Source organism: Lepus europaeus, chromosome X, assembly GCF_033115175.1.
Source record: "Lepus europaeus isolate LE1 chromosome X, mLepTim1.pri, whole genome shotgun sequence".
NCBI lineage: Eukaryota > Metazoa > Chordata > Mammalia > Lagomorpha > Leporidae > Lepus > Lepus europaeus.
In genome coordinates this window covers 102,716,957-102,734,632 of record NC_084850.1, presented here as the reverse complement: position 1 = coordinate 102,734,632, position 17,676 = coordinate 102,716,957, and the positions used below count along the sequence as shown (strand labels likewise).

General features: G+C 43.6%; 1 protein-coding gene across 1 annotated transcript in view; it reads right to left on the bottom strand.

Moving 5' to 3' along the window:
• SLC9A7 (solute carrier family 9 member A7) overlaps positions 1-17,026 on the bottom strand; it is a 160,169-nt gene extending 143,143 nt beyond the window's left edge. The window contains exon 1 of the mRNA XM_062183683.1: positions 16,699-17,026. Coding sequence (XP_062039667.1) covers positions 16,699-17,026 — 328 coding nt within the window. The remainder of the gene's footprint in view (positions 1-16,698) is intronic.
• Between the last annotated feature and the right edge of the window lie 650 nt (positions 17,027-17,676).

The following is a 17,676-nucleotide window of genomic DNA, read 5'->3' as shown; positions in this document are numbered from 1 at the left end:
TAAGCATGTGAAAAACTGTGGTTAACATTAGGAAAATACAAATTAAAACCACAATACAATACCAACTGCACATCTATTGGAATAGCTAAAATGAAAAATACTGACAATACCATGTACTGAAGAGAATGTGGAACAACTGAACCTCTTACACATTGCTAGACAGAATGTGCAATTGTTCTATAAAATAGTTGGGCAGTTTCCTTATAGTTGAGCTACTGCTGACTCTGTGACCCACCAATCCTCTTCCTGGGTATGTATCAGAGAAAAATGAAAACTTACATTCATATAAAAACCTATACACGAATGTTTATAGCAGCTCCATTCCTAATCATAAAAAAACCAAAAACAATCCTAATATCCTTCAATGGGCAAATGGATAAACAAACTGTGGTAGATAGAATCTGACTCACCAATAAAGATAACCTAATTTGGTACATGCAAAAATAAGAGTGAATTTCAAAGGCATTATGCTGAGTGAAAAAGTTAATCCCAAAACATTATAATGCAATTCTATCTAAATGACACTTTAAAAGATGAAGCTACAGTGATGGAGAATAGACCAGTGAGTGCCTAAGGTGGTGGTAGGTAGTGGTAGTAGGAGAGTTTGTTAGAGTGAGGGGGATAGTCTTCATCTTGGTTGTGGTGGTGGTTTCACATATCTGTGCATAAGAGCAGGTTAAAATGTTATAAAGCTTATGTGTATAAAAAGAGGAAAGTCAATTTTTACTTGTACTAAGTTTTAAAATAAAATTACTAAGTCTAAAAATAATGACAAAAATAAGAGTGTGGATAAAGCTGAACACAAAAAGCTAACAGTCAGCTGACATCACATGACTGTGCAGGAAGCTAACATGACAGGCCTGATAGTGCTGTCTCGAGGAGGGCTTCACTGCATGGCTGATTCTTGCAACTGCTCCCAGGAACAGGACCTGTGAGTATTCCCTATGCTACTAGTGTTTTGAGTGCCTGAAACACTGAATTCTGTTGTACCAGTCTGGCTAGATTGGTTTTGCAAATGTGATTTATGGTGAACACCTGTTTTCCTTCCGAAAGTCAGAAATTTCAGTAAGAGTACCTGCTTGGGCCCCAACAAAAAAGTCCGAGCCTTAAGCAAGCTCCCTTGAGCAAAAACCCTGTGTGTGAACCGCTGCACTTAATTTCTGAAATAAACAGCTTGTTTTGTGCAATCTCAGTCCCAATCCCCTAACAGAAAAATCTGGAATCACACATCTAGACTCTTCCAGACTCTACCAATTATTCTTTGCTCTCCTGCTGTGTCTCCTTTCACTGTATTAAGTCATAGCCATGAGTATAACTATCTCTGAATCCCATGAGGCCTTCTATTAAGTTACTTAAGGTGTGGGTGCTTGTCAGATGCCCAAGACAGTTACCAAACATGAGCATAAAGTGGCACTTTATGAATCCTTTCCTTGAAATCTTTCTCTGGACCTGTACTGTCTACTCTTTGGCCTCCCCAGGAATCCTAGGCACAGCCACATAAATGTGAATATCTGTATCAGGTCCGCAAAAACAGCCCCATGTGTCACATTCAAGTCCAGGTGGAACTCAGGGGCTGGTGTAAAAGGTACAATTAAGTTCAGCAGCAAATAACAAAGACCCACGTGTGCAGTTCAAGCATGGCATAGCAGCTCTGTGTTATTAGAGACTTCCACTCCATCTATTTTATTACATTGACAAAAATGTTTTCCACGTTCAAGATTGTCTCTTGATCCGATATGGATGTAGCACTAGTCATTACATCTACATGCCAAGAAGCAGACAGAAGGCATTGTAGAAGGCATTCTCCATTCCTTTAAGGATACTTTACAGAAATCCCATACAACATTTCTTCTGCCTCTGGCCAGAATTTGGTCACAAGCTATATCTAGCTGCAAGAAAGGCCTAGAAATGCGTTTTCATTGCACAACAACAAAGCACTGAGCTACAAATCACAGTTTTATTAGAACAATAAAAAAGGAGAATGGACGTTAGGAGGTAACTGGAATCTCTGCTATGCCTAGTAATTCTAGTCTTAACACAAAGTAATCTGAGAATCAATCATTTTAATGACCCAAGACAAGCGGAGGTAAATAAGTCTTTATCTAAATGTATTCTAGGGATAGATAATGGAAGGGGTAAAAGAGAAAATGTGTTGACTATAAACCTAAACTTCTACACTAATTATAAGAAGTTTCTCACTTTTCAGCTTCTCAGCAAGAGCATGTGATAGGAACCTACAGTAAATGGAAAACCCTCTCCGCAGGACATTTGCTATATTGGTGACATGTTAAACAAGTTTAACAAAACCCAAAGCTTAACACTGCTCTTCCTCAGAGACTTCAATGTCTCAGAAAATATACATAATCGTGATTTTTTAAAAATACCATGTGGTAAAGAGCGTTAGCAAAATGGCAGAGCAGGTAGCTCTTAACTCCCGTCCCTCCACAGAATCATCAAAAAACAAATTTTCAGAACCAATTTCTACAGAACCCTAGAAAATACACAAAGGTGCAGGCGTGGGGAACCTTTCTTCTGCCAAGGGTCATTTGAATATTGATATCATCACTCATGGGCCATTTAAAATTGTCAACTTAAAGATTAGTCTGCTATATAGATTTAGTGAATTTCCAGTACCACCTGCTGTTGCCTTGGCAGGGCCAGACCAAATGATTTTGCAGGCCCTCAAGCCACACGTTCTCCACCCTTGGTTTTACAGCAACCAAGTGAACACTGACTCCAGAACAAAACAGCTTTAAGAGGATAGAAAAGCCTGTGGCATTCCCACCCTCTCCTAGGCTCAACAACAGTCTGGAAGACAGCAGATTACATTCCAAGCGTGAGAGCCCTGTCCCTGGTTTCTGAGGGAACAAAACAGACATCATCTGCCCTTTTCTGTGTCTTTTTCTAAAAACAGGATTTACTTATTATCTGAAAGGTAGTTACAAAGAGAGATATCCTCCAACTGCTGGTTTGCTCCCCAAGTGGTTGCAACAGCCAAGGCTGAACTAGGCCAGGTCCATCCAGGTCTCCTGTGTGGGCGCATGGGCCCAAGCACCTAGGCAATCAATCCTCCACTGTTTTCCCAGATATCAGCAGAGAGCTGGATCAGAAGTGGAGCAGCTGGGACATAAACAGTGGAATAAACACATGGAATGCCAGCATCACAGGTGGTAGCTTTACCCACTACACTACAATGCTGGCTGCAGTGTGTTTACATTTTCTAACTTGTCTGGAGACTATCTGAAGGAATGACTGAAAGTACTCATCTCCGTTTCACTCATAGAAGAGAAGCAGTAAGCATTGCTTGAAAACATTGTAAGGTGAACTAAAAAAACCTGCAGTTACCTGGGATGGAAATTAGGATCAAAGAGAGAAAAAAATGACAGGAACCAGATCTGAGAATGCCAAGACAGTAGACATATTAGGGTATAAAAACTTTAAATCAACTATGGTTAAATATGCTTACAGAACTAAGAGAAACCATAGCTGAATACATAAAGGAATCCAGGAAAACAATGATGAATAAAAAGGAAATACCAGTAGATAAATTATAAAAAGGAAGCATTAGAATTCTGGAGCTAAGCTGACGCCGCGGCTCAATAGGCTAATCCTCCGCCTAGCGGCGCCGGCACACCGGGTTCTAGTCTCAGTTGGGGCGCCGGATTCTGTCCCGGTTGCCCCCCTTCCAGGCCAGCTCTCTGCTGTGGCCAGGGAGTGCAGTGGAGGATGGCCCAAGTGCTTGGGCCCTGCACCCCATGGGAGACCAGGAGAAGCACCTGGCTCCTGCCATCAGATCAGCACGGTGCGCCGGCCGCAGCATGCCGTCCGCGGCGGCCATTGAAGGGTGAACCAACGGCAAAAGGAAGACCTTTCTCTCTCTCTCTCTCTCTCTCTCTCTCTCTCTCACTGTCCACTCTGCCTGTCAAAAAATAAAAAAAAAAAGAATTCTGGAGCTAAAAGCACAGCAACTGAAAGAAAAAAACTGAACAGATGTGTTCGATAGCATATTAGAGCAGGCAGAAGAGAAAGTTAGCAAACCTGAAGATAGGACAATTGGAATTATCAAGTCTGAGGAATGGGAAGTAAAAGGATAATAAAAAAGTGAACAGTCTAAGGTACCTGTGGTTGAACATCAAGTAAACAAACATACACATCATGCAAGCTCTAGAAGAAGATACAAATGTTAGAATATTTGAAGAAATAATGACTGAAAATGTCCCAAATTTGATTAAATACATGAATCTACACATACAAGAAGCTCAAGAATCTTCCAGCAAGGTAAACTCCAAGAAATTCATACTGAAACACATTATAATCAAACTGGTGAAAGGCAGAAATTTAAAAGCAGTAAAAAGAAAGGACTTGATGTACACGAGGCTCCTCAGATTAAAGGTGATTCATCAGGCCAGCGTTGTGGCACAGCAAGTTAAGCTTCCACCTGTGATGCTGGCATCCAATATGAGCGCCAGTTCAACTCCCAGCTGCTCCACTTCCAATCCAGCACCTTGCTAATGTGCCTGGGAAAGCAACGTGAGATGGCCCAAGTCCTTGGGCTCCTGCATTCACGTGGGAGACCCAGATGGAGTTCCAGGCTCCTGGCACTTGGTGGAGTGGATCAGAGGATGGAAGAGATCTCTCTCTCTCTCTTGCTTCCTTCCCCCACTTTCCCCTTCCTCCCCCACTCTCCGTAACTGCCTTTCAAGTAGATAAATCAATCTTTAAAAGTAAAGTGAATAAAATTAAAGGTGATTCATCAACAGAAACCTTGGTGACCAGGAACAAAGTAGGATCACATATTTAATGTGCTTTAAAAAAAAGTCAGGCAATAATTCTAAATCTGTCCAACTATCCATCAAAAATGAAGGATCAGGGCCAGAGATGTGGTGTAGTGAGTTAAACTATCACTTGGGATGCCCACAGCCCATATTACAGTACCTGGGACAGAATTTCACCTCCACTTCCAATCCAGCTTCCTGCTAGTACTCCTAGGAGACAGCAGATGATGACCCAAGTACTTGAGCCCCTGCCACTCACATGGGAGACCCAGTTGGAGTTCCTGGTTCCTGGCTTCAGTCTGTCCCAGCTCCAGCTATTGCAGACACTTGGAGAATGAACCAGTGGATGAAAGATCTGTGTGTGTGTCATTCAAATCAGTAAATAAAAAATCTTTAAGTAAATAAAAGAATGAAGGAGAAATTAAGACATTCACAGATAAGCAAAAACTAAGGGAGTGTGTTACTAGTAGACCTAATCTACAAGAAATGATTAGGGATTTCTCAGGCTAAATTACCAGGACACTAGACAGTAACTCAAAACCATATGAAAATATAAAAGACATTGTTTGTAAAATAAACAAAAAACAAAAGAATCTCACATATGTAAATGTAAAAATTTTTTGTTTCTAACTTCTCCTTTTCTTCTTATATGAGTAAAAAAGCAAATGTAAAAACAGCAAGTATAATTATATATTAATGGGCACAGAATATATAAATATATAATCTTTGACAATAACGATATGCATGTAAAGGGACACAATTTGAGATGTATAACAGCAGAGAGTTTGTATACCACTGAAACTCAATTGAGGTTGTTTTAAAGATTTATTTATTTACTTTGAAAGAGTTAGAGAGAGGGAGATACAGAGAGAGAAAGAACTTCCATTTACTGGCTCACTCCCCAGATGGCTACAACAGCCAGGGCTGGGCCAGGACAAAGCCAGGAGCCAGGAGCTTTACCCAGGTCTCCCACGTGGGTGGCAGGAGTCCAAACACTCGGGCCATATTCTGCTGCTTTTCCCAGGCCATTAGCAGGGAGCTGGATCAGAAATGGAGCAGCCAGGACACAAGCCAGCACCCATATGGAACGCCGACATTGTAAGCAATGGCTTTACGCTCTACACCACAATGCCAGCCTCTCAACTGAATTTTAGGATGGGTCTTTTTTTGAATACGGGATTGTGAATTAAAAGACACTATCAACAGTCAAAAAGCAACCCAGAGAACAGGAGCAAATAACTGTCAATCCTGTATCTGATAAGGGATTAGTAACTAAAGATCAGTATTAGTATATAAAGAACCCCTACAGCTCAGGGCCGTCACTGTGGCATAGTGGATAAGGCTGCCACCTGCAGTGCCGGCATCCTATATGGGCGCTGGTTCGAGTCCCAGCTGTTCCAGTTCCGATTCAGCTCTCTGCTATGGCCTGGGAAAGTAGTAGAAAATGGCCCAAGTCCTTGGGCCCCCGCCCCCATGTGGGAGACCTGTAAGAAGCTCCTGGCTCCTGGCTTTGGATCGGCACAGCTCCAGCCATTGCAGCCATCTGGGGAGTGAACCAGCGGATGGATGACACCTCTCTCTCTCTCTCTCTCTCTCTGCCTCTCCTTCTCTCTGTGTGTAACTCTGACTTTCAAGTAAATAAACAAAATCTTAAAAAAAAAAAAAAAAGAAAACTCCTAGAACTCAACAACAAAAACCAACCCAATTAAAAAACAGGCAAAGGAATTGAATAGATATTTCTCCAAATAAGAGCTTCAAATAGTGAATAAACACACAAAGTTTGTTCAACATTACTAGTCACTAGGGAAATGCAAATCAAAGCCATCACTTCATTTCTACCAGGGTGGCTGTAATTTCTTTTAAAATGGAAAATAACAAGGGTTGGAGAGGATGTAGAGAAATTTGAACTCTTGTGAATTGTGGTGGGAACATAAATTTGTCTGGCTGCTGTGGAAAATAATTTGGGGGTTCCTCAAGAAGTCGAACACAGAATTCTCATATGATCCAGCAATTCCACTCCTAGGCATATACTCAAAAGTACTCAAAACTCAGAACAGATACTTGTATTTGTATGTTCATAGAAGCACTATCCACAATAGCCCAAGTGTCTATCAACTATGAACAAACAAAACGTAGTGTATATATAAAAATAAAATACTATCCAGCCATAGAAATAAATGCAATTCATGTACATGCTATACAACATGGATGAACCCTGGAAACATCACGCTAAGTGAAATAAGCCAGATACAAAAGGACAAATATTACATGACTCCAATAATATGAAATACTTAGAATAGGCAAATTCATATAGACAGAAAGTAGACTGGAAGCTACCAGGAGTGATCAAAAATTCTGGAGAAAGACAGTGGTATTGTTCATACAGCTTTGTAAATATTATAATTGCTACTGAACTGTACAGTTAGAAATGGTTAAAATGGCAAATCTGAGTTACATATATTTTACCAAAAGTAACACAAAACCACTATGTGACTTATCAGCCAAACACAATTTTCTGCAAACATACATATGAGGGTACTTCAAAAAGCTGATGAGAAATGGAATGAAAAGACAAAAGTTAACTTTGCTGTCAAAAGGGAAAATGAAATCCATGCATACAAGGTGGTCTTCCAACAGCTCATGAAAGATTCATATTGTGAAAAAAATTTGCATAGATTGGAAAAAATTTTATGCCAAAATAAACTTCTTTGATTCCATTTCCCCACAAACACTGTAAAGTACCATTATATATGTGTATACACACACATACACACACACACACACCCCTATTCCTTTTTTTTTTCTTTAAACAGTCTGCTGCGATTCAGGCAGATGTTTTTACACCAAAAGGTTTCCTTCTCAGAAACTGCAACATCAGTGAGAATCTAAGACATAAGAACTTAACTTTTTTTGACAAAATCAAATGCATTAAACAACTATTTCTCACAGCACCTATATAGCTCCTAGAACAGTGCCTGACACAAAGACAGCAGCAAACAAAGGAAAGACATTCCTGCCTGCCTGGGGCTTACCTTCCAATGTACTTTAAGAGACTTTCCAGGCGATGCTGATATGCCCATAACAACTGGCTTGGTCTGAGCAGAGACACAAGCGCTCCCTACCTCTGTGATAGTGCAGTCTAAAGATAAGACAGCTTTTAAGCAACTCCTCTCACCTGAGAAAGTCTGGCACAGTCACTCTGAACAGCTCTTCATGTTTTCTTTTTTTTTCCCCCTAAAACACAGGCAGCCTTCTGTCCTCTCAATGGAGTAGCACCTAGAGTGCAAATCTGGGGTGAAAATGGGCAGGTATTTTGCTTCCACTCGGATTGAAGGCCCTCTGGGCTGACCCAGCACAGGAAAATCCAGTCTACCGTGTATGCCAGCCTCACTCTATGTTGGAGTTGGGGTTTTGTTAGCAGGGACTTTGGTTATACTCTGGCCATAGATTTCCCTGAGACCCCCTCCATGGTAACAGATGCTGTGGCAGGCTTCTGCTCTAGCCCTATTTATCTCATCCTACAGGGGTGGGAAACATCCAGCCCACCTGCAGTATACGGCCTGCAAAATCATTTGGTCTGAGCCCTGCCAAGGTAATGGCAGGCAGGACTTGAGATTCAATCAATCTATAGCAGGCTCATCTTAAGTTGATAACTTTGTGTAGCCCATGAATGACGTTATCAATATCCAAATGGCTCTTGGCAGGAAAAAAGTACGGATCATCACCCCCTGTGATCCACACTTCCCAATTTTAAATATGTGATACTGAACAAATGAAGTACTTGACCTAAGTTTCAATTTCTTCACTTGGCAAAATGGGACCAATACTATGGTCTCTATACATTTGAAGGGATGGTTAAGTGGCTTGAAGTATGCAAACTGCTTAACACAGTTATTGGCTATTCTAATGGGTACTCAATAAACAATTGCTATTTTTTCAACTATTGTTTTACTACCAATGGCATAGTCAATATATATTTAAGGGTAAAAATTAAATATCGTTATTCATAATTGCCAAAACTTGGAAACAACGAAGATGCCCTTCAGCAGGTAAGTGGATAAACTGTGGTTCCTCCAGACAATGCAACACTGTTCAGTGATAAAGAGAAATGAACCATGAAGTCACCAAAAGACATGGTGAACATTATAAAGCGAAAGGCACCAATCCGAAAAGGCTGCATGCTATATGATTCCAACTATATGACATTCTGGAAATGGCAAAACTATGGAGACAGTCGAAAGAAGAGTGGTTGCCAATAGGGAAGAGAGTAACGAATAGGCAAAACACAGAGGCTTTTTATGGCAATGAAATTATTCTGTGTGGCTCAATGATGGTAGAAACTGGCCACTGCACATCTGTTCAACCCTACAGAATGCACAATACCAACAGTGAAGTATAATATAAACTCTGGACTTGGAATGCAATGATGTATCAGTGTAGTCTCATCAGTTGTAGCAAGTGCATCACTCTGGTACAGGATGCTGATAGTGGAGGAGGCTGTGCAGGTTTGGGGACAGGGAATAGATGGGAAATTTTTGTATAGTCAACTCAATTCTGCTGTGCACCCAAAACTGCTCTTAAAAATATTTTTTACTTTAAATATTCTATAACAGTGAGACTTAAACTTCAGCATGCAAACACAACCCTGATAATTGATTAAAACACAGATTTCTGGGCCCCTACCCCAATACATTCTGAGTGAGACTGGGGCAAGACCTGGCATTTCCAACAAGCACCCAGTGATACTGGTGTTGTTGGTCTTTGAGCAGCACTGGTACATAGGTCCATGGAGACCACTGCATAAACACAAAATGAATACTCTCTTTCAACTAGACCAGATTACTTAAAATACAGAATTTGGTTTATCAACAGGCACCACACACACACACACACACACACGAACCGTATGCAAATGCTACTATGCACTTCTCTTTTCTGACTTATGTGTGACAAAGTATTCATCAAATACTGAAACAATGATTGGTTAGCTGCTTTCCAAACCTGTTTCTCTTCCTCCAGCTACACTGCATTTCCCTGGCTTCTTGCCAGTTAGATGTGGCCTCATGACCAAGTTCTGTCCAACAAAAGTAGGCAAAGTGAGGTGCAACATTTCCACACTTAGCACAAGTGCCTTCCCCAGAAGACCCTCTTTTCCTTTCCTTATCATCAGCCCAAGGGAGAGGATTCCAAGGCCCTAAGGGATGCAGAAGCCACAAGATGAAAGGCACCCTGTCCCTGCATCACAATGTGGAGAGCCACCTGCCAGTCCCCTGCACTGGCCCACTATACAAATGAAAAATGAACTTCTCTTAATGTTAAATCATTGAAATTTTAAGTTTATTTTAACATTTAGCACTACCCTTACTATAAATATCCATATTGATTAAAATCCAAGTAGTATGCTTTAATCTAAAAAAAAAAAAAAAAAAAAAAAACCCTCTCCTAACATATATTCACCTGTCAGTGGAACAGAGGCGATTTTTTATAAGACATATGAACTTCAAAGTGAAAAAAAAGGTTACTGATTTTTGGGTAGGGTAAGTTTAACATCATCTCATGTAAACTAAAGTCAGTGTTACTCAGTGCTAGAAAGAGTTGAGTCAGAGTAACAGAGAGGATGTATACAGCCTCTCCTGTACAACTTTGCAGGCAAGGAGGTCAACAGATTAACGGGGGGGGGGGGGGTCAACTTCTTTCCCAATCTTCCATCTTAGTGAAAATTTTAAAGCACACAGAAAAGTTGAAAGTAAAGTACAAAGCATGCCCCCCACCTAGATTTAACAATAGTGAGCATGTTGCCATACTCATTTTCCCTACATAGGTGGGGTATTTTTATTGAGCTTTTTGAAAAGTTCTATACATTAGGATTCAAACACTTCACCCCACTACTTCAGCCTGTATGTCCAAAGAATAAGTACGTTCTTCTGCATAACCTCATTTCTTACACTTAAGAAAAATAACTTAAATTCCCTAATGTCTAATGCACAGTCTATATGCAAATAAATACTCCTAAGTTTCCCCAAAATACCTTTTTTATAGTTCATTTTCATGAACCAGAAGCCAACTAAGTTGCCTCACTACACTAATTATGTTTCTTTTCATCTCCCTTAATCTGGAACACTCTACCTTCTTGACATTGGCTTGTTGAAGCAACTGGGACTTGTCTTGTAGATTTCCCCACATTCTGGATTAATCTGATTGTTTCTTCATACTGTTTTAGAATTCATTTCTCTACCCCCTGGATTTACTGTAAAATGGATGGAAGGTATCCCAAAATCCTTGATTAGATTCAGATTAAACATTGGGTGCAAGAATACTACACAGGTAAAGCTATAGGCTTTCTATTGCATCCCAACAGGGGGCACATAATACCTAGGCAGTCCCACAAGGAGCAGGATTAAATCTGATGACTTGATTATAAAATGGTGATTTCCCAACCTTTTCAGGTACCTTGATTCCTTTGCAATACACAAGTAACACGTGCACTGGTACTCACCACCACTCAGGTAGCCTGTTCCCCAACAAACTCTCACCTATGATTCTGGAATTCATTGCAAATCTTTGTCTAAATCAATTATCATTGAGGGTTGCAAATGGGAGTTTTTCTAATTATAGCATTCCAAAAACAGGTTGATTTGTAAAGTTCTAATAAATGCTTTCAGGAAATGTCATTTTTCTATTGTTTAAGACACAAACATTTTACTTCCATTGATAACTTCAAATAATAAGCAAACGTATCTTTTATACCCAGAGATTCTTCAAGAACACTTTACCTTCCAAGGAAAATGCTATCTGAGCACAGAATGACAAACCATTATCTAATTCATATTTTGCTACATAAATTATTTGCTTATTTTCAATTGCAAAAATATGTTTAATGAAGAAAGTTCAGGACATTCAGAAGACTAAAGGGAAAAGTACCATCTCCCCTCTCTCCCAACAGCTGGTTCCACTCCCAAAGGATAACCATTAAGTTTGTGTATCCTTCTAGAAAAGCACATCAGTCATATATAAATGCATATGTACATATCTCTGTGCTTATATGATATTCAAATAATAGGATAATACCACACATTATGTTCTGCACTTGGTTCCCCCCAACAGCTGCCTTAAAAGCACATCCGAAAACATCTTTTGATCAGCTGCATACTATTCCTTAAAGGGAATGTGCTGTAATTTAACTAGTCCTTTCCTGATGAGTATTGCAACTTTTATCAGCTGCAAATAAATAAATACTGGCATTATATACAGTAACATACAAATGCAAGTACTTTGGAAGGATAATCCAATAATTCAAGATGCTGGATTAAAAGATAGGTAGGTGCATTGTAAGTTTTTTTCCAGTTATTAACAAATAGTCAACAAAAAAACAGACAATTTTCCTCACTCCCCCTAACTGTGTCCTAATGCATTTTAAAATTACAGAGGTCTTGGGGCCAGCGCTGTAGCACAGTGGGTTAACGCCCTGGCCTGAAGCGCCGGCATCCCATATGGGCACTGGTTCGACACCAGGCTGCTCCACTTCCTGTCCAGCTCTCTGCTATGGCCTGGGAAAGCAGTAAAAGATGGCCCAAGTCCTTGGGCCCCTGCACCCACGTGGGAGACCAGGAAGAAGCTCCTGGCTTCGGATCAGCACAGCTCCGGCCATTGCGGCCATCTGGGGAGTGAACGATCAAATGGAAGACCTCTGTCTCTCTCTCTGCCTCTCCTCTCTCTCTCTCTCTCTCTCTCTCTCTGCCTCTCTCTGTGTAACTCTGACTTTCAAATAAATAAATATTAAATATATATATATAATAAATTGCTGTAAAACTAGCCATCTAAAAAATTACATAGGTCTTGTATTGAACAAAAATAAAAGTGGCAAAGCTCGGCAAAGAATCACAATGTGTAAAGTGAGAATGGGAACTAATATTTACCAAGCACTTAAGCGCCAGCCATGGCACCTGACCCTTGAATATCTCAGTAATACAACAATCCTACAAGCTAACACTATCTCCATTCTCCAAAACAGGAAACTGAGGCTTAGAGAGTAAACACCAACATTCGGACCCAGGGTACCATACTGGTAAACCAAAGTGGGACAACACAGGGCCACTCCGAACCGAGGACAAACTGAGGAGCTGTTTTAAAAGGTGACCCTTGATTAACCAGGAAGAAGGCTGTCCCAAAATATTTGCTCATAGGCTCAATTGGGAATCATATCTTCTCCTTTCAGACTTTGCCTAAGAGCCCACTCTCAGGCTGTGCTGATAAACCAGCTGACACAGCAACCAGGTCACCAAGAGCCCACGGTCCACAGCACTAACGGGGCAGATCAACACACCTTCGCCCAGCTGACAGGCGTGGAGCAGAAGGAAGTGAGATGCAGGTGACAGAGGACTAGCACAGCAGCATCTAGATGTTTTGGACCGTTGTACGGTGCAACAAAAACATTATGGGGGAAGCAGATCAATGGTACACCCAAGAGAGTCCCACACTAACTGACACCGTCTGCTCATGCCAGCTTTCCCTGCTCAAATACTTGCTATTTCTGCTGCACAAACATACAGGGCTCTGTCACGTTAGGACGGCACTTAATCACACACACACACACACACACACAGCTAGCTGGGAGCTCTCTGGCCTGACAAAACAGGTTAGACTAGCACCAGGCAAGCCCATTGCCACTTGCATGACAGGGGCTGGGGGTTGCTTTCAATGTCACAGGAAAATTGGGTCCGCAGCCACCTTGCTGTGTAGCTGGCCCAGCCTGCTGTTGGGGAGGAGTTGCTGTGACTGGCCCTGGGTGGGTGGGTGGGACTCCTTTCCATTCAAACATTAAGAATTTGCAGTGTGTCTCTTATTGTCCTTAGGTCCTCTGCACTCAAGCAAGCATTTATTATGGGATCTATTTGGGTATGCCACTGCTAATGTCACACCAACTCTTCTCCGGGGATAACGGGATAAAAGGAAGAAGGGAGAGAGGAGAGGAAGGAAAACCTCTCTCTTGCCTCGTTTTCTCTCTTCTGGCACAGGGCTCCAGAAGTTCCATGGGTACAGTCAACAATGGAAAGGTCACAGAAAACTGTCAGCAGACTGTGATTTCAATAGGGAGACGTGGGTGTCAAATTGAGTGGTTTAAGGAACGCCTACGGACACACTAGTAGTTAATTTTACTTCCACGCTTCAAAAATCAAGAAGCACAGAAGGGCATACAGTAACATCTCCCTCTCAGTCCTATCTCACAGCCACCCAGTTCTTCTCCAAGGTTACCAACCGTACCAAGCTGTCACACGTCTGCCAGAGGTGGTTTATGACTTACACCAGCATCTATTTGTACATATAATTTGAAAGGTTACAGACCTCTTTCTCAGGTTAGTGTCACTTCAATAGCAAAAGGTAGCAGAAATGAGATTTCCGAAACACTTCTTCAACACGATGAGTTTTGAACTTCACACTTGACCTCTTTCATGCAGAAAAATGTACCCACCTTTAAGACTGAAATTGTTTGCCTCCAGAAATCAAGTCGGGTACCCAGAACACAGCAGAAACATAATGTGTCCTCAAGTCTTTTTGTCCTTTATTACTCACACTCAAGAAGACAATTACTCACTTCCTCTATCAATATCAAGAAACTCTAATTTTTTTACTATCAAAAAAGAGAAGTCCTGAAAGATCTGTATTGCATTCACTTAAGTATTCAAAGATTTGTTTGACTATGGCCATCATTTTGTAATGTACAAGTATACCTCAAAACCAGACAATTTCTAAAGAGATTACCAGGCTAAGTTTTAAAAATCAGAATCCCCATCCGAATCGTTTTCAGTGCATAATAATTGGTTAACCAAATGATATTAGAATTCAGATGGGGTAGGGGGTTTGAAACAGATCACATACCCCTGAGTAAAAGAGAGCAATGTCTCCTCATGATTACATTCCACCCACATGAACATATTAACATTCAGCATAACCTAGGGTGCCACATACTGAAACAACTAAATTCCTTTATACATTTCAAAGTCACACTAAAATGCAGGGAGAACAAAATTCAACAGAAATGCTGTAAGGGGATGCTGGCTTTTCAGAACAATCATCCATTAAACCAGGTTTGTAACACGGCTGTTTATAAAACAGAACCATACGCTGTGGCACAGCCCCCAGTGACTGGAAGGTGGTGGCAACTTCCACTATTGTTTCTGAGCCTCAGATAAAGGTGACTGAACTCCTAACAACATGGAGTACCCTTCAGTAAACATTTTTAAATCCCTATTTCTTTTCCACACCTTTGGGCCTGTATTTATGAGCTTGGTAAACCTATCTCCTATTCCACATTGTCCTTTAAGGTCTAGGAACTATAATTTTTTTTTTAAAAAAGCTTTTTGTAGCTATCTATCCATATGCATAGCTCAGCACCAACGGCATGAAGTGACAACATGCTTCAATTCTCCCCTTGCCATCCATTCATGATACCTCCCTGCTTACCTGTGGCCCTGGCATCACTCATTGGTCACCAACTGACGCAAACCACAGGGCTCCAGAGCAGCCAGGGGTAGAGGCCCAAGTCTGACTTGAACCCTCTAATTTGCAATAACCAAAGTCAGTTTTAGACCTGGTTCTGTCTCAATTCGAGATCTGTTCAGGCCAAACTGGAAGGCTCCTGACAGCAGTTGCCAGTTACGCAGTTTGTCTGAAATGGCCCAGGGGCCGGCCGTGAGCCCCAGCTGCGAACACCAAAACACGAAGCTTGAGAATCAAGGCCCAGGACCCAGAGTAATTTTCTCATTAAAGATTAAGGTGTCTGCTTTCCATGCTGCACAAGGGAACTCTGGGTAGAGAGTAAGTGGAGAGAGCCCTCCGGTGTGAGTGACAGAGTAAAATGGTCCCAACTGGGAACAGTCATGAAGTGGGCTCATCTATTGCACGTGCAGATGCCAGGAATTAAATTCAACTAATAGAGAATACTTGGCTTCCGTCTGGAGTCATGGGGTGAGTAGGGGTTACAGGAGAGGGATGACTCAGATCATAGCTTAGGGACATCCGCATAATAACAGGAGATTTGGACTGCGCACTGTGCTTGTAACATATCATGGACCATTAAATCCCGAAAAGGCCGGCAGCATCATTTCCACCCTTAACAGAAGAAGGCTGACTCCAGTACTTTTCCTCTTCAGACACTCAGAACTGCGTCTTCAAACTCACTCCATGTTACCATGTTAAGGATACGAACGCTCCTCTTCCTCTGAGAAAGCAAGTGACCAGGTACAACTTCCCACCAGAACATCCGAGCGCGAGGTGGTGGACTTGTCTAGGCCCCACACACGGTGGGGCCACCACTTTGGGTCCTCACCTATGTCAGCACTTTATGTTCGGACTTTATCAACAAGAGACCTGGGGACACAGACCTCAGACGCCGGAGCCCGCTTGCGCTGACCGTGACTGTGGCATCCAACAGGCCTCGCCAACCCAGCCATGCAGGTGGCGTCCAAGAGGCCCCACCAGCCCATACCCACGCCAAGAGACACTTTCAACCCTCGTCCTTACCGTGGCCTGTCCCCTGGGGAGTAACCCACCTCCAGCTCCCGCACACACACCCTGTCGAGCTGAACTGGGACGGGGTGCGGGGGGGTGGGGGGGAGTAATAAAGAGGAAGCGAGGGGGAGCAACAGAGACAGAGCAGAGCGGAGCAGAGCAGATGGAACCGGCTCCCCTCTGTGCCTTTCATTTTCCTGGGTTTGGGGGGGGGGGGGAAGAAACGTGGAAATGGGGTAGAATTCTTTGTAACGGTAATAGAAAGCCAGAAAATGCAGACCGTTGACCTTGGGAACCAACATCGTTGCAGCGGGAAACGGAAAAGAAACGAAACACACTGGTACGTGAAGGGGGAGCGCGGCGGCCGGGCCGCCGGAGGGGTGTACCGGGAGGCGGGTGCGGCAGGGGTGCTCACCGTAGATCATGGCCAGCCCGGTCTCGTGCAGGAAGCGCACCCGGCGGTGCTTAAAGAGCCAGATGGTGAGGATGGTGAGCGTGAGCAGCAGGATGAAGGTGAGCAGGCTCACGCTGTCTTGCCGGTGGCTCTCCTCCGCCTCCTTCTCCGTGGCGAGCTCCTCCATGGCGCTGCTGTCCTCGGCCGCCGCCCCAGAGGAGGAGGCCGCGGCCCCGGCACGCAGCCCCCGACCCAGCAGCAGTGGCAGTAGCGGCAGCAAGAGCAGCCGCGGCCGCAGCGCCCGAACTACCCGCCCCGGGCCCGGGCGCGCCGCGTCACCAGGCTCCATGGCCCCAGGGCCGCCCGCGCCTCCTCCGCGCAGGGACCAGCAGCCCGCGCCGTCGGCGGGTTCCGGCAGCGCCGCCGACCTGCCCGAGTGGCCACCGCCGCCGCAGCTCCTCCTCCTGCCAGCGCCGGGCCAGGGCTGCGCTGCGAGCCGCGCGCGGGGGAGGGGCGCGCGCAGTGCGCAGGATCCCCAAGCACCGCCCCCCGCCCGCGCACCTGTTCGTCCCCCCGCCGCGCTGCGCCTCGCGACGACTGGGCCACCAGGGCCCAGCCAGCTGTCACCCTCGGATCCGGTGGGGGGGAGGGGGACCTGCAGCCGGCCCTTTGCTTCTCAGCGCTCCTCACCCAGCCCTTGCGTACCTGGCCAGTCTGGGGTCGCGGAGCCAGTTTCTGGACAATCGCCGCCCTGCTTCCCAAACGGGACGCCAGAGGTCGCCCACTCCTGGCAGGAGCATCAGCTTGGATTCGCTCTTTGGGCGGGCTGGAGTTTTATCTTGGGCACCGCGGCGAACTATTTGATCCCTGCCTGGTGTGTAGCCTCCCGGTGAAGTAGGAGTCACAAAGCCACGTTATGCTCTTCACCTGTTTGTTCATGTGGAGTCCAACCCTCGGGACTCCCCAGAATCTGCTGGGCTTCATTCAAACCTCTGCTCT